This window comes from Ananas comosus, linkage group 8 (assembly GCF_001540865.1).
Source record: "Ananas comosus cultivar F153 linkage group 8, ASM154086v1, whole genome shotgun sequence".
Classification (NCBI taxonomy): domain Eukaryota; kingdom Viridiplantae; phylum Streptophyta; class Magnoliopsida; order Poales; family Bromeliaceae; genus Ananas; species Ananas comosus.
This window is the reverse complement of record NC_033628.1, coordinates 6060097-6083500: the sequence shown is the minus strand read 5'-3', so window position 1 is coordinate 6083500 and position 23404 is coordinate 6060097. Positions and strand designations below refer to the sequence as shown.

The following is a 23404-nucleotide window of genomic DNA, read 5'->3' as shown; positions in this document are numbered from 1 at the left end:
AACCAGACTAAAAACGAAAATAAAAGAAAAGCAGAAGTAAATAAAGAGAAATAAAATTGATAATGGAGAGTCCTGGACTTGTAAATGCAAAATTTAGAATATGCGGTACAATCAGTAACTTTTTCTCCACTAGTCAGTCTCCTAATGACATTCCTGAAAATCTTTTTATTCACCTTGCACTGCTACATAAACTCTACAATCGAGGCAGTGATAACTACCCAAGATTACAGACATAAGTTAGCTCAAACGCTATCAACTCAAAATCCCTCATCATCAGAGATTACAATTTAGTCACAATTAAGCAGCAACAGTTTGTTCTTCATGTACATGATTCCATTCCGTAGGCCACCAATCTGGTCTAATAACCTTAACTTGAATCTTGTTTTGATCCTTGATTGTGAGTGTAGATGATGGGTTGAATGCTTCTTCGAGTCTGAGTATGCCCATTCCACAACACCCAACTGCCGTATTTGCAGTGCCAACTGTCTTGTTGGAATTACTCTCCGCAATCTCTGAACCAGGGGATACAACCTGCTCAACTTCTGAGTAAAGTAAACAATAATACATGAGCATCTAAACAACAGTACCAAAAGAAAAATTAAAGTTAATAACTAGAAAATAAGTACCTTCACCATTATCATTTAAAAACTTAAAAGGAAGCAAGCGCTTGTGAATAACACCGCGATGATGTGTCCGTGCGACAAGCTCCTGGCCTACATAGCAACCTTTTTCAAAGGATATAGCATTCAGTCCCGCCAAATTGTATTCAAGAGGAATAGCTTCACCTGATTAGTGGCAAAAGAAGCAAGCAGTCATCCACTCATTCACAAGAAGGCAAGAACTTTCCTGATATTTTAGTAAGAAAAGCTTTTGTTCATAACAATACTATAAATGATGCAAGTTTGATAGAACAAATTATGCCTAATTGAGTCCAAATGGAATTTAGTTGTAATACACTGAACTTTAGCAAATTGCGAAGTTCGAGTGTGTGGAATGATATGTGGATCTATCCTACATCTTCTAAAAGGCTTAGACAAGTTTTTGGATAAGTTAGAGAAGTGATTGAACGGCCGGAAGCAAGAAAGTGCATTACTGGTGAAATTTTGCATTGTGTACCGGTACAGCCATCATCTTGTACCGGTACACAATGGCAGATACGTGGCAGCAAGGCTATTTTGGTAATTTCGCATCTAATCCCTATCTATTTGACCCAACACGACTCCTGGAGCTTGGTGGAGGTTGCTAGAGCTCAGAGAAAGGTTCTTTCACTTTCTCCACTTTCTCTCTCTAGGGTTTCTCTCTCTTCGAGTAGACATCGCCGTTTCGCGCCGATTTCACGCTCCGCTCGACGCATGCTGTTTGGGTGGACTTGGGGCCAGCTTTTGAAGGGTGAAGTGAGGTGTTTTGGCAGTGTTCTTCATATCTAATATAGGGAGTTGCTGAAAAAAAGCTGTAGAAAGGTATTTAGCTCAATTTCTCCCTAGTTTGTGTACTAGTGTCGGATTTTGAGCCGTTTCGGTTTTGTTGCTCCCAGCTGAGTTGGAGGAGGATTCCAGCAGCTAGAGAGGAGTTATCTAGCTGTGATTTACCCATTTTAATCCAGGGAAAGGCTGCTTTGAAGCTTGATAAAGGTAATTAGTTATTTATGAAGCTATTTCGAAACTATACGCTGTTTAATCGAGCGACTTAATGCAGTTTGGAATTGTTTCTTCGCAGCAGGTTTCCAATTCACTTTGCGTTAAATTGGTGACCTTGGGGGCTGGTTTAGAAGGTGTTTCAACCAGGGGTAAGCTGAAATTTCAGTTAGAAAACTGAATTCGCAAGATTTCGGCTATATTAACTTGTATACAAGCATTTTGATGCCGTTTTGGTGTTGTTCGCAGCGAGAGTGCAACCGACCTCTGGATCATCTTCGGTGGGCATTGGAGAGCCTTTAGAGGTTAATCTTGAGGTACTAAAGTGAACCAAATCAGGAACTCAAGCTACTACTTTGTACTAAGTGAGTTTTGTGCCGAATTTGGACAATTCGGTTGTAGTTTTGATGCGATTTTAATACTTGATTTTCAGCAGGTTCATGAACCAGTGAGCTGAATTGCGGGATTCATTTGGGTTGCATTGAGCTTAGTGATAGGTGGGTTTGACCTAACCAGAGCAAGTGAAGCTCCCTTATGTTCTATATAATACTATAGAATTGGTTTATTTGTGCGCTTTTGTGATTATGTGATTGATAAAGGACTTGGAACATCATCGCCACAACGTTTGATACATTTGAAATGTAACCTCTATGAAGTAGAGAGAACTCATGCATAAAAGTATTTATGTTTATGTTTATGATTAGTTCAGTTGCAACTAATAGACAAGTCTATTATGCTCCTATAGAGGAGAGAACAATGACATTTCTTGTGACTATTTTGATAGTACCTCGATAGTGGAAAGTTTCTAATGCCATATGTAAATTAGCATTACTTTCATGTGCTTACTAATCTAGTGGATACTAGCTATTGTCATTGTTTTTTATATTGAGAATTCCGATCAATAGATCGAGAGTAAGAACATAGCATACTATGACATGATGTTCGAGACATATTGGACTATGAACTTTGCTTGCTTGCCATTGTGCTCATTCGCACACGCTTGTGAGGGTAGCTCCCTACAAGCCGGCACTCCGGAGTTGGCCTACGCAACAGATTGCTCGCCCGTGCGGGATTGGGTGCCGAAGTGGATTGTCGTGGGGAGTGCATACTACCACGGGGCCATTAGGCGCGGCGCAAGCTATACTACCTTGTGTAGGTCTTTTTGAATGAAATTAAAGTTCCAAATGACAGTGGATAGTAATGAATGATTATCAGTTATAGTGTACAGTATTTACTTACACGTTCATACTTATGTTCATGTTTATGTTCATGCTTACAGTAATTGCTATGCTTTTCATATTCAGTTGATTCATTTACTGTAGAAAATATGATTACATGCTCATTACCTATTAGCATTGTAGATTTATCATGCAATTACTGCTTTACTTTTATTTAGTATATTATGAGCCTAGTGGTGTAATTCACCGAGGCTGGCGGCTTACCCACTGGGAACTATTGTTTAATAGTTCTCACGCCCTTTTTATTGTTGTTTTTACAGAGCCACCTACAGGAGAGGCTAGGGATCGCGGCAAGGAAGTCGCATCTAGCTAGACCTAGCTTGCTATTTTACTAGATGATCACCTTGCTACTCGTGCCACGGTCGAGGGTGATGTACCCGTGTATAGAGAGACTACCATTGTACATGTATTTTGAGTAGCCCTGTGATGTATATGAAATCTTTGAATCGGGGATTATACTTGTAATATTTCTCTACGATGTTGAGTTGTTTTGGATCATATACTCACTGTTCTTCTGAGAATGATATTATTGACTTATACTTTGCTCTGATATCAGGATAGGATTCTTCTATGTATTCCTTCTATCGACATGTTTTCTTTATAGACGCCTTATATACTGCAAGTGTATGGCGGGTCTGTGCACGTACCGGATATGCTTCCGTTGGTACCCGGGCGTGACATTAGTGTAACTCGACTCTCTTTCAAAGGAACTTGGATTACCCTGTGTAGCATTTAGAATCAGTTATATCCATACAGAATCTTGGATACAATAAGTTCAACCAATTCCACCCTAGCATTGTGCATTGACTTGCTACCCTGCTTGCTACCATCAATTCATACGCCACAATGATTCATCCATTACTCACCATTCAACCGTGGCGTAACGATCATCCCAACTCCCGACTATCAAGCACACTCTTGAGTCCTAAATGATGTCGCAGCCAAGTTTCCAACCCTGATTAACCTATATCTTGTAAAACACTTTACATATCCTAACAAATTAGATCTAGAAAATCAAAGTACTTCTTTACTATTCTCGATTCACCACTTTTTGCAAACCGGATTGAGAATCCACCCTAAATCAAAATATGCAGTCCAAATCACGGTTTGAAGGGGAGAGTCTGCAATCCTAGTAACTATGGTCTGAATATTTACACAATTTAAATACTCTTCATCCATTTCTTAGCTTGGCTGTCAAGAGAAGTTTAAAACTTTTAATTTTAATCAAAGTTCATAAAACCAGACATGTAATACAGACATGTAATACTAAAAGAGGTGTAAGGACCAAAAGATTATTGGTGCAAAGAAGCCAATTATACTGTTAATTAATGATCTGACAAGCGCATCAAATATAATTTTATCAAATTGGATTTCCCTCTATTAATAAGAATCCAAGATGCTTTAGAACTACAGCACAAGAATTTTGAAACAGGCCAACCAAAGGCAATGTATTTAATGAAAGTGTGAAGAGAACTCCTGATTGCCAAACCAAGTTCCGAAGTAACTTTCTCCTCTCTTTTCACTTCTTTCTTCTCGCTCGTCTCTAATGTATTAATCTAGTAGCCCACTCGTCGTCATCTATTTCTTTACCAGTCTGTGGAGATCCTAACCAAGAATGCACAGGCACGGACACGACACGGAACATGAGAAACGACATGACTCGGACACAACAACTTGAGAACTTCGAAAAATAAAACACAAGCACGACAGGGTCATAACAGATAAGACTAATATTTTAATATATTAATTTATATTAACTATCCATTAAAATAAAATGAGAGGTTGACTAAAAAGTAATAAAAATTTCAAAGCCTACTTCTTGATTATGAGTCGAGGGGGTGGGGGGGTGGAAGAAAAAGAGAGGTAGTTCTATAAGAGAGAAGAAGAGAAAGAGAGTTCTATAGAATTTATCTAAAATTCTCTTATCATCCTTTTGAGAAATAAAATAAAATAAAATAAAATAAAATCTTTTAACAGGTAAAAGTAAACAGTTGAAATATAGCAAAGGATCTGCGAAATCCTCTTAATGATCCTCAGTAATCTAACAAGAGTACTAAAAAACTTTTCTTTTTCTGCAGAGAATTCGCACAATGATCTGCATCCACGTCGAGTAGACGACCCATGTCTCCTCTGCGTCAAGTTTTTCTTCAGTTTAATCTGAGCATAGCATATACACATGCTCGTCCTACATTGAATGAGGTTATAACATCAGTCGTTTGGAATACATCCATGTTTTAAAGGTCCTAAGACTTTACTAATGTTTTTTGTGAGAAAGAAAACCGTACATTTGTCCTCTTTTTATCTCTAGCTTAAGATATCACCATGAAAAAACTTAATTAATGCTCTTGCGAAAAACAAGTGCCTTATATACATATTTTAGTATAGCAGTTTATATAATTACCATCAAATAATTGTGAACTTCTTGTACAATACAAGAGATGTGGATACTAACAAAACAAATAGCTAATCCTGCAATGACTTATTTAACATCTTGGGCCTAGCCACCACCCAATGCCGGATCAAGAGATTTAGTCCTATTATACCCTTTATATAAGACTATTCCAAATTCTGGGGTGTCGCATTCCTCCTACTACCTTTAAGCCCCGATGCCTTCCGTTTAAGCCTGACGTCCTTGTCAGGCTCAGGCACGCTCACAAGCACCAAGCAACGTGAGACTCATCTCCCTACCTCCTGTACAACCCTGGATCAACTCCGGCTGATGATTGCCTCTGATACTAAAAGTAATGATCCGACCCGCTAGCACTAATAACTCGTTGGGCACAAAATGCTAGAGCCCAATTATCATTACTTAGGTCTCTAATCCTTATATACCCAGTCATAATCCCTTTTTTATCCGATGTAGGACTATTGGGGCGCTACAAACACCATCTGTGAGACCCTAACATTGTCGTGAAATTTAAACCCAATCACACATATAAACGAAAATTACCATGCAATATGAGATTCTAAAGATGGCTCTTGCGGATATAGCATCTTTTGACTATTCCAAAGACATAGTTGCAAGTATTTAAAGTTCATATATATATATACATATATATACATATATATATATATATAGAATCCGGCTACTATGCTATCGGTAGCACGGAGCGTTCCGTGCTACCAAGTTGTTTTCGATGATGCGGCTTTCAAATCGACGATCGGCTCCGTTAGACTTGATCTACACTATTGAAAGTATTTTTTGACATCATTTAACAAGCGATCAAAAGATCTCAAAAATGACAATTTTAACGGCCGATGTGGCACGTTTGTAAGTTCAACGGTGTAAAACAATCCAAATGAAATGAAAATTTAATAGAAAATTCTACTTAACTATCAAGAATAAGACCAATACATCCGGTTTCTAGGTAGTTCTAATAGCGTAGATCATGTCTAACGAAACTGATCGCCGAATCGAATGCCCCATCATCGAAAACAACTTACAAGCATGGAGGCCTCCGTACTTTCGAAAGCATAGGAGCCTAGCTCTATATATATATATATATATGTATATACATGTATATACATACATATATGTATATACATGTATATACATACATATATGTATATACATGTATATATATATGTATATACATACATATTTATGTATATACATACATACATATATGTATATACATACATATTTATGTACATACATACATACATACATATACAAACATATATACATATACATACATATACATACATATACATATACATACATATATATATATATGTAGAGAGTTGAGCTAGAATACTATTGATAGCAAACAGGCTCCGTTGCCACCCACTTGTTTTCGATGATGGAGCCTCCAAATTGACGATCGGAACCGTTGAACATGATCTATATCGCTTGAAGTGTTTAGAAATCAAATTTCAAATCTTTTCGACATCATTTGCTTAATGATCAAAGGATTTCAAAATTTGTAATTTTAATGGTTGATATGAAGCGTTTTCTCGTTTAACGGCGTAAAGATATCGAAATCAATTGAATTTTTGTTAGAAAATTCTTTAAACTCTTTAAAACAAGATCTATACTCTTGATCTTGATTACAAGACTCCTATCATCATTTTTTAAAGAATATTCATTTTCAGCCGTTCATTTTTGTGTCCACTTGATGGATAAGAGAACAATATCGAAAATGTATGAAATTTGATTTCTAAACACTTCAAGTAGTATAGATCATGATCAACGGTGTTGATCATCGATTTGGAAGCTCCATCATCGAAAACAAATGGGTGGCAACGGAGCTCGTTTGCTATGGATAGAATTCTAGCTCAACTCTATATATATATATATATATATATATATATATATATAGAGCTAGGCTACTATACTATCTATAGTACCGAGCTCCGGTACTATAATGTTGGTTTTCGATCTTAGGGCGTTCAAATCAACGATCCACACCGTTAAAACTGATCTAGAGTATTTAAAGTTTCTAGAAATAAAATTTTATATTTTTTCGACATAGTTTACTTTATGATCAAACTATTTCAAAATTGTCAATTTTCAATGGCTATTATGACAAGTTTGGAGTTTAACGGTGTAGAAGAATCTAAATTTATTCAAATTTTGATAGAAAATACTTTAAACTATATAGATTAAGGTTAACATTCTTGATCTTGAATTTAAAAGTCATATACTCAAATTTTAAAGATTATTCAATTTTCACCGTCCATTTTGATATAATTTATTTACTAAGTAAACGATATCGAAAAAAACTAAAATTTTATTCCTAAGACATTCTTATACCCTAGATCATATTTAACGGTGTGGATCGTTGATTTGAACGCCCTAAGATCGAAAACAAACACTATAGTACCGAAGCTCGGTACTATAGATAGTATAGTAGCCTAATTCTATATAAATATATATATACATATAGAGCTAGGCTAGTATACTATCGGTAGCACGGAGGCCTCCGTGCTACCAAGTTGTTTTCAATGATGCGGCTTCCAAATCGACGATCGGCTCCCTTNTAAGTAAACGATATCGAAAAAAACTAAAATTTTATTCCTAAGAAATTCATATACCCTAGATCATATTTAACGGTGTGGATCGTTGATTTGAACGCCCTAAGATCGAAAACAAACACTATAGTACCGAAGCTCGGTACTATAGATAGTATAGTAGCCTAATTCTATATATATATATATATATATATATATATATATATATATATAATTGAGCTAGAAATACGTTTCGAAGTATTTGGGCTTTTTTACTTTAGCTTTGTATCCCTTGGATAAAAGATTGTGGACTTTTAGAAGTATTTGGGATTTTTTACTTTTTAGGTTTGTAGCCCTTGGATAAAAAATTACGGGGTTGGGATGATGGTGGCCCAGCACGAGTTTAGTAGTGATTGGTGGAATCGTATTAATCCAAGACTAGTGGTCAAAGGTGTTGATCCAAAGGTGAAAGAGTTACAAGAAAGGCTAATACTTATCATAAGTATTCCGGTTCACCCCTATATACCAGTACAAGAGGGAGCTCTCTCGGTAGGTGAACTGCATACCCTCTATAGTGAGAGATGTCGAAAACAAAGTAAGGATCTTGATCTTTCAATTTATGGCATAATAGTCGTCACTTTCTTTTCGCATATAGTGGTCATATATATGTAAAGTACTTTTTATTAGTTATATACTCACTCCTTTTATATTATGCCTTCTTTAGATTTGGTGGATCGAGCCTGCCCTTTAGATGGGCATACCTACTGGAAACTATGATTATAGTTCTCACTCACATCTTACAGGTCCATCTATAATCTGGGCAGAGGACTAATACAAGGATGTGGCACAATAAGTAACTCGTCCAACTACCTTTTTTTATTTGCCAAAAATTATTAATGTACTATTTTGCAATTTAAGATCGAAGTTATTAGTCTTTATCTAGATAGTGAATAACATTTTCTATTAAAAATTCAACCGATTCCATTTCTTTTACGCCGTTAAACTAGCAAGCATTCCATACCAGCCGTTAAAAATGGTCAATTTCATGATCTTTTGATCATGATATAAATAATGCCAAAAAATTAATAATTGAATCAAATCAAATGGTGCTGACCATCGATTGGAAAGTTCCATCATCAAAAATAATTTGAAAACAGCACAAAAACGGACTCACTATTGAAACTAAAGTTTTAAGGTCTTTCGGACGCCGGGAAAGGGATTATGGTGCCCTAAAGTGGCATACAGGCACTAATGTTGATTCAAATCCTAGAACCGGACGCCCGAAGTCAGTATTTGCAGCCCGAAGGAAATTTGATAAATGATTTGACTTTTGCATGGACACATGCACAGTGGCTCAGCAGAAGAATCTAGGTGAATCTATATTATAATATTTAGAGATTTGCTATGAATGAAGGATTTTGTTGAGACAAATTAGAAACCTGGATCAAAATTGCTGTTTTTGCACCTTGAGTTTAAAATCCATCTAACACTTGAAAACTCTAATTAGAGAGAAGATTGACTTGGAAGACAACAAAGATTTGAATTACAACAAGGTTACAACGTCCGATTGGACAATTCAGGCCGATTTTGAAGGTTTTTGGCGGATTGGCTTGGAAGCAGGGCGATTCGTCCACAATTTCCTAGTTCTTGATTTTCTTATCAATTAATGACGAAACGAGATGGGTACCAAAGTGGATTGGTCACTTTCCATATCTGAGGACTAATATCATGTTGAACGGATAAGTATAAATGGTAATTTTTCTAGTAAATGTGCATACACGAGCATTCTTGTGTGAAACACACCTTTCTTGAGGTGAATTAGCTACCAAGGTGCGAGAGAATCTCATATGTTGTCAATATGTTTGGACATAACCTATTCACCGACGTTATTGAACTATGAGACAAATAACATTCTATAGAGATAACTTAGAGAATTTGACATGCGTATGTAAGTATTGAACATAGTGCATCTAACATAGGTTGTAAACAAAAGGTAATTGGGCTACTACTTAAACAATACTGTCATGACACTTAGGATGGTTGATAGCATAGATAGATTTAGTCAATTTTAAAAAAATAGTGAGGTTGTTGAACCGTGACCCTTGAACATTTGCATGTGACTGCAAAAGAATGAACGATTCTATACTCATAAGAGTATAGTAGCCCTATTGTGTGTGTGTGTGTGTGTATGCATCCGCATGTGCATGGGAGTGTGCGTCTATTTAAATATGTACATGTGTGTGTATATACGTATATGTATATATGTGTGTATATATGCACGTGCGTGTGTATATATGTGTGTATGACTGTGTGCAATACAGAGACCTTCATATTCATAAGTCCAATGATGGAGCTTCCGAATCAACGACACATACTATTGCACATGATCTAGAGTATCTATAGTATCTAAAAACCAAATGTTGCAATTTTCTAAATTTATAATGAAGTCCATCAAATGTGTAACGGTCAAAATTGTACTCTCGTAAAAATTGAAGATCTAGTGTACCAAATTGTTTTCGATGATAGGACACTCGAATCAACGATTGACTCTGTTAGACTTAATCTAGAGTTTTGAAGTATCTAAAATAAATTTTTATGATTTTTCAACCTCATTTACATTTAAAACAAAGTCTCAAAATTAACGACTGAAAATAAAAATATCATAAAAAATAATGAGAAAAGACTTAAATTTCATATTAGAGACAAAATTAACGACTGAAAATAAAAATATCATAAAAAATAATGAGAAAAGACTTAAATTTCATATTAGAGATACTAAATTTACTCTAATTTTTAGTGAAAAAAAATTTCTATCAAATTTCACTGGATTTGAATTATTCTACACTGTTAATCTTGCAAATGCATCATATCCGCCTAACGTAAGTTAATGACTGGGCAAAACAACTTATATATTTCAACCAAAAGTTATTGTTTCACAAGAAATAAGAGCAAGGCATTGAAAAAAGACCAAAAGAGATGAGAATGGCTAACTCGTATTAACAGAAGCTAGATTGAATAAGCTCCTAGTCCTAGTATACATCAATGTCAACTCCATTACTATTGACTCTCGCAGAAGCCAAAAAGTTCAAATTTCGAAAGAACCAAACAAAAAAAATCATGCAACTGCCAACAAAAACAGACAAGTCCACAAGTGGTGCATGTTGAGAAAAAACTATAACATGCCTCCCGCATACACATGCACACCATGCACTTAAATCTTTTGTAGCACTATAGCACGCGGAGAGACTATCATGATCTTACGAATCTACAACTTCTTTATTGACTTCAGTACTTCACTCCATCCTTACACTCCGAGACAGCATTCGAATCCTCGAGAGTAGATCGATATAAACCAATGCCTAGGCCAAATGTGCACACAAGCACATGGTTGTGAACAACACAGAGATACATGTGGACAGCACATATGCATGTACACGCACTAGCACAAGTAGACAAATATTCATACATGTGAAAGAATGCACACTTAATCACGAGCACACAAACATTACAGCAAATGTAGGGATATAACCGATGAGTCAGGAAATGAAAGTGAATCATTTGTTTTGGCTCAGGACACTTTTTCTAATGACCGTCTCAGTCTTGGTTATGTAGGTGAAATCTGACTAATCTCAATCTATCTCAATTTTCTATAAGAGAACCCGCTCCTAACCAAATCAAACAAGTTCCCACCAAAATGAAACATGTATAGGGTTTATTAGTAGAACATTTTATACCTTGAAAGACTAGCATAGCTGCTTTATTTCAAATCGAGTCTGGCCCCAAAAAGCAACTCAAACCATACTCCACTAATCTAAAATATATTTATGTGAGTACCAAGTTTTCCGGTATTTTGGAATAAATATTTAAACAGATAATGGGACCAAACACAATTTTCTAGTCATTGCCTTTTCTCATAAACAATAAAAAACTAAAAACCAACCACTAGGTAACATCTCTACTATTCTTAATTAATGTAGCTGGAAATGCTTAAATCTAAACTAGTCTAGTAATACCATTCTCCTAAATAGTATGAACAAACAACTAGTTACTTCTGTATCGGCTATTCAGTACTTACCAACAAAATCAACAAATTGAGTTGAACCGAGTTCAACCTTGTATTTGATTATTTTGTAATGTCAAGTACACTTAATTCATATTGTCATAATCAAGTTTCCACTTATACATAAAACCTAAACAAAAATGCATACCTAGATTGAACATGTGAACACAACAATTTGGAAGAGTAATGAAATCTCAATGAAAACTTTGTCATAGAATTCCAACAGAAAACTATACGCAGCATTAGAATCTTGATTTTCTGGGTTCTGTTCTATCATTATATATAATTTGTAGGTATATAGTCACCTAGAAGAAGGCACAATAAAATCATTCTGAAATTTGATTAACCACACCTTTTGGTATCTCAGTCGAACCTTCAGCAACTCCTTGCTGTAATCGCCATAGAAGGTAATGTCTTTCATCTGCTTCTTTGTCGGATTCAACTAATGGTGCTGTAGAAGAAAGAAAGCAACAGATATAAATATATAATGAACTTCTAGATTTCTAGTTCATATACCAAATTGAAGCATCCATTGTTGAACGCCAGTGCAACTGGTGGCCCCGGCCGGCACCTAGATTGATTGGATAGGCAAAGCTGAAAGTGCAACGTTGAAGGGAGAGGGAGCATTTAGCAACTCAAAACTCAAAAAGGCACTGGAGGTCACAACAATTGGAGGCGCCGCCCATGGGATAGAAATGAATTTCCAAATGCAGCCCTTTTCACTCCTAGCCGCTTGGTGGGATCCAGTAATCCCATTCCACTCCACTGGGTATTTAACTCAACCAGATTCCTCTCGCTACTCTTGGCACCCCCCAAGTTGCCGAATCTACCCAATGAAATACTCTTAACTTAGCCAATCTGATCCAATCCTAGGTGCCAACAAGTCCTACTATGAATAAAACGAACACGAGATTCTGTTTTTATATATATGCCCTTATAAAATCTGAAATTCAATGTATGCTCCTCAAAAACATACTTCCTAACATATATAATTTGTACTTGCAGAAGTATCCAGCTTTAGAAAGTAAACTTAAGCTTACCCCCCGACCTTCTCGGCAGAAAAGAAAGCCTTCATAAGAAATAGCAATTTTGGTGTCATATATGAAATTCATATTTTACAGGGGTATAATTTAATAGGTGGAGATGCATAAACGTTAAAAGACCTTATGAGTGCAGTCTCTTACGAATTGTGTTAGATGGGAAGATTCCCCTATATCCCAAGCAATCCAACCTAGGATCTTTGCACCATTTCCAACCAATACTATTTCCCTGTGCGGATGATTCAGCAGCATGATCGATGCCTGTTCCCCAACCAACAGATGCAGCTTCAGGTTCTTGAGTTGATGGTGCAGCGTTAGATAGGTTACCACCAAATCTCTGCCAACAAGCAAATTCCTTGCTCACGTTCTCTATGTCAACCTTGGACCGGAGCCTATATCTGCAAAACATGTATGGGAATAAAATCAGCATTAACTTAGAGCAATGAAATATTGTATGGTCAAATCAGGAAGTGTCATATGTCAAGTTCTGCTACTCAAATGAGATGCAAATTTCTACCAAATGCTACCAACTGCGCATAAAATGGGTTGAACAGTAGGATCTCTCTAGATTGTCAAAAATATAGTAGATATTAAGATTTCAGAAATATACTCGTCCGCTTTTTCCATATTATCAGATACTGGGATGTGGTACTCTCTCAATATTACAGGACACAAGAGAACAAGTTTTGACTCATATAGCCATCAATACTAATCCGTCTTTGTGAATTTCTGGACATCATTTCCCCTCACTTGTAGCGCTGCCTTTTGTATTTCACTGACTCAGGCCTCGGATTTAAAACTATCCAAGTCCTATCGACCTTGTTTATTACTAATTTGCAGTTTCCAATTTACATAAAAGCTAATGTGTCGCTTAGGATTAGCACCAGAAAATAAAATAGGAAAACTCAGCGCGGGAATAAAGAAGTCGAAGCTATGGAACCAGAAAAGAAAATAATTCTAACTAGGATTTAGGCGCCTTACTTGTTGAAGCAATCCAAGAGCTCGTCCAGGACGACCGCATCGACGTCGGCGAGCAAAGTGAGCGGGTCGTGGGGATCGCCCTTTCCAGGCCCAGAGCCGGTCCGGTCGAGCTTGTGATCGGCGGGAGGCGGGCGATAGAGGAAGAGGTCGTAGAGGAACCTGCCATGCGGCGTGAGCAGGGCGGCGTAGATAGGGGGAGAGTGGTAGAGAGAGACATTGGGCGTGGGAAAGTGGGTGGAAGACTCGTCGCTTCCAACTGCGGCGGCGGGCGGAACAGCGAGAGGGCGGACGTCATTGGTGAGGAGGCCCTGCAGGAACTTGGCGGCGTCGGGCCCGCGAAATCGGACTACAGAGCGGGAACCCAGGCGGCAGGACAGGGGGCCCACCGCCGCCGACGACGACGAGGGCTGCTGGGCCCCGGAGGAGAGGAGTCTGGGCAGCGCGGCGCGGAAGCGGTGGGAAAGGGTTGAGATCGGAGTGCGGAGGCGCCAGGAGGAGGTAAAAGGAGGCATTTTCTTATTTCTTTCTCTTTTCCTTTTTCTTTTCTCTACTTTGCGTTTGTGTTCCATAGTTAGTTAATTCGGATTCGGCAAAAATTCGGTACGGATATAATTCGGATAAAATTTGTCTTCTAATTTTTAAATTCGTTGAAAAAAATGGCTAAAAAACCGGATTCGCCAATTATTCGGATACGTGATTTATACGGATATTATACGTTCACCAATTAAAAATTCGGCTATTAAATTAAGTTTTTTTCCTCTCAAGATTTATACTATTAGCATAAATACTTATATTTTTTAAGAATATACGAATAAAGAGCTACAAAATTAAACTAATTAAGTAAAAAAAAAAACGTAAACTATATAATGCCTCAAAATAAAGAAATAATTAAGCAAATAAGAGATCAAGATAGACCATACTTAAATGTAAAATATAAAAGGTTCACATACAAGCATAGTTAGAAAGTAAATACAAGATGAAACTGGCACTTTACATAGTGCATAACTGCATACTAGCCTATCTAAATTCTAAAGTCTAAACAATAAATAAATAAAAGATACATAAAGTTCACTATTCCACATAACAGAGAATAACAGAGAATGGACACCTGGTCCCTAAGTTAATTAGCTCTATGTTTGGGTCTTCTTTGTGCATAACAGAGAATGGACACCTGGTCCCTAAGTTAATTAAGATTAGTTAGCTCTATGTTTGGGTCTTNGCTCTCAAGATTTATACTATTAGCATAAATACTTATATTTTTTAAGAATATACGAATAAAGAGCTACAAAATTAAACTAATTAAGTAAAAAAAAAAACGTAACATATATAATGCCTCAAAATAAAGAAATAATTAAGCAAATAAGAGATCAAGATAGACCATACTTAAATGTAAAATATAAAACGTTCACATACAAGCATAGTTAGAAAGTAAATACAAGATGAAACTAGCACTTTACATAGTGCATAACTGCATACTAGCCTATCTAAATTCTAAAGTCTAAACAATAAATAAATAAAAGATACATAAAGTTCACTATTCCACATAACAGAGAATAACAGAGAATGGACACCTGGTCCCTAAGTTAATTAAGATTATATCTAGCTCCATGTTTGGGTCTTCTATGTTTGGGCATAACAGAGAATGGACACACATTCAATTTAAGCACTCGAGCCATTTGTGTATAAAAAAAGTATCCATCAGATGGACTAAAAGCTTCCAACTTTTGTTTTTTAGAATGGAAACTCAAATCGCACCTGGTTTGTAAAGAACCACCCGATCGATTACTGATCTATCGTTGGAAGCGGAGGAAGAGGAAGAGGCGACGAGGAGGGTTAGGGCAACCCTTTTTTGGGACTGGGAGGGGTCGGGGTAGGAGCATAGTTAGTTAATTCGGATTCGGCAAAAATTCGGTACGGGTATAATTCGGATAAAATTCGTCTTCGAATTTTTAAATTCGTTGAAAAATACGGTTAAAAAACAGATTCAGTAATTATTCGGATACGTGATTTATACAGATATTATACGTTCACCAATTAAAAATTCGGGATTAAAAATTCGGCTATTAAATTAAGTTTTTTTCTCTCAAGATTTATATTATTAGCATAAATACTCATATTTTTTAAGAATATAAAAATAAAGAACTACAAAATTAAACTAATTAACTAAAAAAAATAACAAACTATATTATGCCTAAAAAAAAAAAAATAATTAAGCAAATAAGAGATCAAGATAGTCCATATTTAAATGTAAATATAAAAAGATTCACATACAAGCATAGTTAGAAATTAAATCCAAGAGAAACAGGCACTTTGCATAGTGCATAACAGCATACTAGCATATCTAAATTCTAAAGTCTAAACAGTAAACAAATAAAAATACATAAAGTTCATAATTCCACATATAAACATACATAAAAGCTTGAATAAAATATAGAGCATACAAACACAGAAAGTTTTAGTAATTATAATCAGCGAACTCCGACTCTGATTTAACCACAACAAAATTTTCCATGAAAGACCACACAACAAATTTTCTTTTGCAAGTGTCGACAAGATCATGAAATTGATTAGGTATAATACAAGAGTTCCGTGTCCCTAGGTTAATACATTATTTAGCTCTATGTTTGGGTCTTTAGTTCTTAACAATTAGGTGCGATGAACAGAGAATGGACACATTCAATTTAAGCACTCGAGCCATTTGTGTATAAAAAAGTATCCATCAGATGGACTAAAAGCTTCCAACTTTTGCTTTAAAGAATGAAAACTCAAATCGTACTTGGTTTGTAAAGAACCACCTTATTACTGATCTATATATCGTTGGATAGCGGAAGCGGAAGAGGAAGAGGCGACGGGGAGGGTTTCGATTTCTGAAGAGTGAAGAACTCGATCTTCGATTTCTGAAGAGGGGGGCTTCCGATTGCGTTCGGCGAGCAGCCGGAAGGGAAGAGGGGGAGGGGAAGGGACCGCGACCGCCGCACGGGTCGGTGGCAGGGCCGCACCGCCGCAGGGGTGAGAAGTTAGGGCAAACCCTTTTTTGGGAGGGATGGGGCTGGGGCTGGGAGTCTGGGAGACTGGGAGGGGGCGATTTCAGAGAAGGGTTTTTTTTTTGAGTTGCGAACTCTTTTCTGTTTTGGGCCATGCGCGAGGCCCGCGACCGCAGCAACGGCGGCGTTTTTTTTGAGCGGAATTATTCGCGAATCGCGTTTAATTCGCGAATAATTACTTTTATCCAATAAAACGTAATTTTTTTCAAAATTTTTTCAAAAATTTGAAAACGGACGTTTTATTCGGAATTTTAAAAATTCTCGAATAATTTGCGAATAATTCGCAAATTAACTAACTATGGATAGGAGTGGGACTCGTGGGTTGGGGGGGGCGGGTGGGGGGCCAGTCTGAAAGAGAGGATTTTTTTTTGTTTCTTTTTTGGCCTTTTGGGCGACAGACACAGAAATGATTTTTTTTCCTCTTTTGGGCCACCCGCGAGGCCCGAGTCCGACTCCGCTACTCTGCGTCGCAGGCTCACAGCAACCTGCAACCGGGCTGTTGGGCCGAATTATTCGCAAATCGCGTTTAATTCGTGAATAATTATTTTTAGCCAAAAAAAAACACGAATTTTCCCGAATTTTTGAAAAAAACATGAAAACGGCTGTTTTATTCGGCTTTTTCAAAAATTCGCGAATTATTCGCGAATAATTCGCGAATTAACTAACTATGTTGTGTTCTTCGGGGCCCCGGGGGGTGGAAGTGGACCGGCAACCGGGGCGGTCAGGCGGACGCGTGTCCGCAACACCTGTCGCTCCATAACCCCGCCAAGCTTGGACATAAAGATATCCGTGAACCGGGTCGGGTTTGGATAATTAATATACTATATCCATACACTAAAAAGAAATGGTTACAAAAAAATATATATACCCTACCCATTTAACTTCGGGCCGGGTCCGGGTCGGGTACTAAAGTTACTAATATACCCATTGGATCTATTTGAGCGGGTCTGAATAGTGACGACCCGTATACTACCCGTTCAAGACCGGATATGGATCGGGTCTACATCGGGTACGGATATCCGTATAAATATATATTTTTTATAAATTTTATTAAATAGTCAATAGACAAACTATATTGTTGACAATGAAATATTGTTGGCGGAAATAAAATGAAAATAAAAAGAGTAAAAAACAAAGAGTAAAAAAATTAGAAAAAAAGTAATGAGTAAGAGAGGCAGCTAGAGTTTCATTAGGATAAAAATATATAGTAACTCATCATCTATAAGTCATATTAAAATTGATCCTTCAACTTCAAAAGTTTTTTTTTTATTTACTTTTGCTCTATTTTTGCCTTTTGGTGACTTTTCCACCATGGGAGAAGCTTGGGAGCTTGGAGTTGAGCTCATTGGAGGTGAGATCTTCGACCCTTGTGGATTTTGAACCTTGTTTGAGGCTTCATTAGAGGTTAGTTGCTTACTATTTTCCTTTATTTCATGATTTTCATGATTTTTGTACAGAAACCCTAGAAATGAGGATTTAGGATTTGTTTTGGGATTTTTGATCTAGGGCTTTTGGAGCTCAATTGATTGGATTAGAATCTTCCTTTGGGTTGGATTGAAAGGGATTTAGCTCTTTTTTGGAGCTTGGGAAAGATTTTCTACTCCATAGGTGAGATTTTAGCCCTTTTGCCTTGATGGTTAATGTTTGATCTTATAGTTGTTCGTAATACTTGTGTATCCCTTCGCTCATTACCTTTAGGGTATTTTGAGACTCGTGGACAACTCCGTTCGGCGAAAGGAAGGACTACGCGATGGTTCGGTGGGTTTGACCTAGCCACACAATGAGAAAATCTCATTGTTGATGATTTAAGTGTTATAAAATGAAAAAGCATGCATATTCTTACTAGATGGAATATTTGAGAATTTTAGAATGCTTAATATGTGCATACTATGTATAAAGTATAGTGGCCCTCTATATAGTAGAGAACTGTTCAAACTTGAAACTTTGCATATGATTAGCATTCTAATATTGGTTTGAGATCATGTTGCATATGGTGCATATGGCATATAGATTACACTCTTGGACTTAGAACGCATGCTTGACATGGTTAGACATATTATCATTGAAGTGACATAGACTGGAGTGTATACAAATAGTAAGCTAATGTCATAAAGTGGCATTAGGCTTGGACTAGAAATGGACTTAGCAAGCTAATGTCATAAAGCGGCATTAGACTTGATGGATATGTGAATGGTATGTGCATAATATTATTATGAGAATTATGCAAAGTTGATAGTTGCATTGGGAAGAACCTGCATGTAGTGATCTGAGAACACGCTAGAGAGCATGTGTATTAACCTATTATTGATAGTACAAGCTAATGTCATAAAGAGATATAGAATGTGTAATGTGCTTGGATTATAAAAATGTTTAAGTGTCATAAAGAGGCACCAAACATAGTGAATGTTGGAACATCATCTTGCGATTTGGACTTAGTAAAGCTAAGCTCATTGACCTGAAAACTATTGAATGGTTAAACCTTCACATTGAGACATAGTACTAGACCTTTGGGTTGCTAGTGACTGTTACCATGTTAGAGACATGATGATTGGGTACTTGAGACGATGACCATGCTTGTTTGACATTTGTGCTCATTCACACATGCTTGTACCGGTCGCTCCCTACAAGCCGGCACTCCGGAGTTAGCCTACGCAACTTATGTTTGCTTGTGCGGTATCGAGTAGCCTACGGGGCCTGGAGGGTTAGACTCATTCCTAGAGTGGGAATGCTGGAGCTATCACTGGCACTTAGGCAGCACAAGCCAGACCACAACTGTGTAGGTCCTAAATGAGATTGAATCCGAATATTAAACAACAAGTTCATAATCACTACTAGACAGGTTATAGTAGTTGGATTTCTTGACATGCTATGGCATAGGGTTGGGCATTGAGATATATAGTATATTTGACGGTATCGCTCGTTGCATTGTAGTATACTTGGTTGCCATGATAGTACATACTCGATATGTAGTTGGCTTTGGGGCATTTATTATACTTCATAGTATTATTTGTTGCATCATAGCATACTTGTTTAAGTATCGGCATACTGGATCATGTAGAGTAGATGTACTCCATGTTGACATTTTACATACTTGTGGCATAATAGTGTAGCATTTTATCTTTATGCTTTATTTACCGCAGTTAATTTCTATTAACCTTATCTGCTCTCTTTTGGGCCTAGTGGTGCAGTTGGTGCAGGTCAGTAATTGTCCACTGGGAACTATAATTTATAGTTCTCACGCTCCCTGTTTTATGTTTTCTTTCAGAGCCTTCCACTTCGGGAGAGGCTCGGGATCGCGGGAAAGGTTTTGCCTCGAGCTAGCTATCGAGGGATTTGGCGATAGGTGGTCCATCTCTCTTCTGTTTTCTTTGGAGAGGTTGTGAGAGTTTTGTACCTCGTTATAGAGACCACCCTATTTTTGTATCTTGAGATTTATGATATATTAGTTTACTTTATGCTTTAGTAGTATTGTTTTCTTTTGACTTTACCTGATATATTAGTTTACTTTATGCGATAGCGTGGGTTATATTAACTTGCGCTTTTATGATGTTGTAGTGTTGATGCCGACTACATGCTCTAAGTCTATTAGAGCGGACGATGCGGCGCCTTTTGAGGGAGCGGAGACATCCGCTACCTCCGGATCCGGTGAGGTCCGTGAGTTGAGGAGCCAACTTGCCGCCCTCACTGATTTGGTGACGCAGCAGGCGGCGGCGGCTCAGCAGCAGGCGGATACGGCACGCCGGCAGGAGGCACGGATGCAGCGCCTGGAGGATCTTCTATTGCAGCAGGCAGCTGTCAGAGAGGCCCGGGTCCCGGTACTACCCGCGCCAGTTGAGACAGTTGCGCCCGAGGGGTCATTCCCTGTACTCGACCCTTCGCAGACGACACTTGTGGTAGCCCCTCGGGAGGAGGTATTGGCAGCACCACCAGCTCAGGTGCCTGTAGCAGCGGCGACTTTTCCCTTGATGGTTAAAGGAGCCGAGCGGCAGCGGCTCATGGATCGCCTCAACGAGTTCAGGAGGTGCGACCCCAGGATCTTTGATGGAGAGAAAGCCGACCACTGGATTGTTGAGAAGTGGTTGATGCACATGGAGAAGTTATTCCACGACACTTTCGTGGAGGAGAGAGATAGAGTTTGGCTCGCCACTCACCATTTGGACTGCGACGCCTATAGCTGGTGGGTGGGTATCCAGGATAATCCCAACACTGACCTAGCAGCGATTTCTTGGAAGAGATTCAAGGAGCTCTTATTGGAGCATTACTTCCTCGTCCACGTTAAGAGAAAAATGGAGTAGGATCTGCGCGAGATGCGCTAGGGGGATCGGACTGTGGCCGAGTACGAGAGGGAGTTCTCTCGGCTTCTACACTATGCGCCCTTTGTTGTGCGGGACGACGAGGATAAGGCTTGCATCTTCGAGCGAGGACTTCGGCCGTCGATCTTTCAGATGGTGCAACCCTCCAACCTTTAGACTTACCAAGATGTGGTGAACCGCGCTCTCATCGTGGAAAGCTGCGCGACAGACTTGCGGGAGCGTCGAGAAGGCTCGAACAAAGAAAAAGGCAAGAGGCCCGCGGCTGAGGGTGCGAGTCAGACGCACTCTGGGAGGCCGCCGAGACATTCCAGGAACCGGAGCCAGTCGCGAGGACGTGGCTCATCAGCACGGCATAGAGGATCCGAGCGTCGTCAGACTCTGAGCTGCGTGATCTGCGGTGGTCGTCATTACCCGCAGCAGTGCTCACAGAGGCAGGGCAGGTGCTACTCGTGTGGCCAGGAGGGTCACTTCCTGTCAGACTGTTCGAGGGGTTTAGTATCAGCGCCACCTTCAGCATCGGCACCAGTATTACCGGGTCCCAGCCAGGGGACGTCTTCTGCCCACTATCAGGCCGGGAGGCCACCGGTCCAGAGACAGACGGATGGGTCACGACGGGTGTCACGCCCCGGATTACACTTTCCCCAGGGTGCGCCGACAAATCCGCCGTATACAAAGGAATTTTCCCTGTATACGAAGCGATAGCTGTACCTGTAAATCAAACACTACTACGAACAGTAGTAAAGAGCTACTAGAGAAAACAGAAGCTAAACAAACTGAGTTTCATATACATAGTCCAAATCCAAAATACAAAGCTACTCGCACTGGCGAGTTAAGTCCACTATGTACATAAACTCGAAACAAAACATCTACCTGCAGTAGGGGCACCTCTAGCTCAGCACGTCGTGTAGGGCTCTAACTCGCGACGCCCTTGCCTCGATCCTGATCCGCGGAAGGCGCAGCAGCCGAAACCTGTGGCTCTGCAAAACAAGGATAACAACTGGGCATGAGAACTACTGTAAAAACAAGTAGTCCTCAGTGGGTACCGCCCAAAACAACATCGGTCCACCCACTAAGTCTACAGAAGGGAGCAAGAATAGCCAAAAAGCAGGAAATAAACTCAACCGCTACGAATCACTATACTATCATGCTCTACACTAACCAACTGTAGGAAATATCAAATCTGATCCAATCCAATCGGGACTGTAGACATACCCGTCCCTGGGACTGTGAACACACCTGTCCCTGCCCAGTTGCAACTATCAGGCTCTATCCACACAACTGGTCCGTGGAGAGCAAGTCCAACCGGCATGAGCGACACCAACGCGAAAGCACAAAGCCTGACTCCGGAGTGGCACTCGTGGGCACTACCCAACCGAGTATGCAGCGTATCTCTGTCGAGCTCAAACAGGCTCCAACTAGCCAAAGTCAAGTAAACAGGGTCAAAACAGGTCTACAAACCAAACCCACGTGCCCTCGGCACAATCTGTGACCAAAACAAGAATCTGGGTCCACCGCTAACCCGAACGGCACCCAACGACCCGAAACAGCCTATACTCTGCTAAAAAATAAGCTCGGCACCCCAGCACGAGCGTAAATGCTTTCTAAACTACCCCAGGTATCCATCGCACTGATACTGCAACGATACAATCGAATCACGGCTCCTAGAGCTAAATCTGGTAGTTTAAGCATATGACGGGTCAAAACGCAGGTTTTCTCCTAAGTCAAATTTCAAGTCCAACATGTATAATATAAACATTCATTTCAGCATGCTTCTACATTCATATTACATTCAAAATACTAATCGATGAATTAAAGCATGATATACAAAAATCGAACTATACACGTCGACTAAACATGCACTTAGGAGCGAAACCGATGATACACCCACCTCTAGTGCAATTCCTGGCAGCAAGATGGTCTCGGATCACAAGCAACACTGCTGGAAACACCTCCAAACCAGCAACAAAGCCCCTCAAGATCTGGATTTACAATTCACCCAAAAATCCAATAAAAACCATCAATTTATCAAAATTTCAGCACTTAAGCTTAATTATCTCCATTCCAATGTCAAAACTCACCTAATGATCTCCAAATCGGGTGAGGACAGATCCAAATCCAGCAACTACTAATGGGTGAACAAT

General features: G+C 38.8%; 1 protein-coding gene across 2 annotated transcripts; it reads right to left on the bottom strand.

Moving 5' to 3' along the window:
• LOC109713862 (putative transferase At4g12130, mitochondrial) lies at positions 38-16999 on the bottom strand. Of its 2 annotated transcripts, XM_020238118.1 has the most exons (6): positions 16702-16999; positions 13907-14453; positions 13070-13323; positions 12238-12336; positions 627-785; positions 52-542 (listed from the first exon to the last, which is right to left on the bottom strand). In XM_020238118.1, the coding sequence occupies exons 2-6, from the start codon at positions 14416-14418 to the stop codon at positions 298-300; spliced, it is 1269 nt and encodes a 422-aa protein (XP_020093707.1). In that variant the 5' UTR covers positions 14419-14453; positions 16702-16999; the 3' UTR covers positions 52-297. The 2 variants fall into 2 exon arrangements, with proteins under 2 accessions (XP_020093706.1, XP_020093707.1); XM_020238117.1 differs by lacking the exon at positions 16702-16999 and having other exon boundaries at positions 38-542; positions 13907-14516.

Excerpts from the sequence above, each read along its gene's own strand:
- LOC109713862 (XM_020238117.1), bottom strand. The coding sequence starts at position 14,475 with ATGGAACACAAACGCAAAGTAGAGAAAAGAAAAAGGAAAAGAGAAAGA. Across the intron at positions 12,337-13,069 it reads CTTCCCATCTAACACAATTC|CACCATTAGTTGAATCCGAC; the intron begins GTAAGAGACTGC and ends TTTCTTCTACAG. Across the intron at positions 543-626 it reads TTTAAATGATAATGGTGAAG|AAGTTGAGCAGGTTGTATCC; the intron begins GTACTTATTTTC and ends TACTTTACTCAG.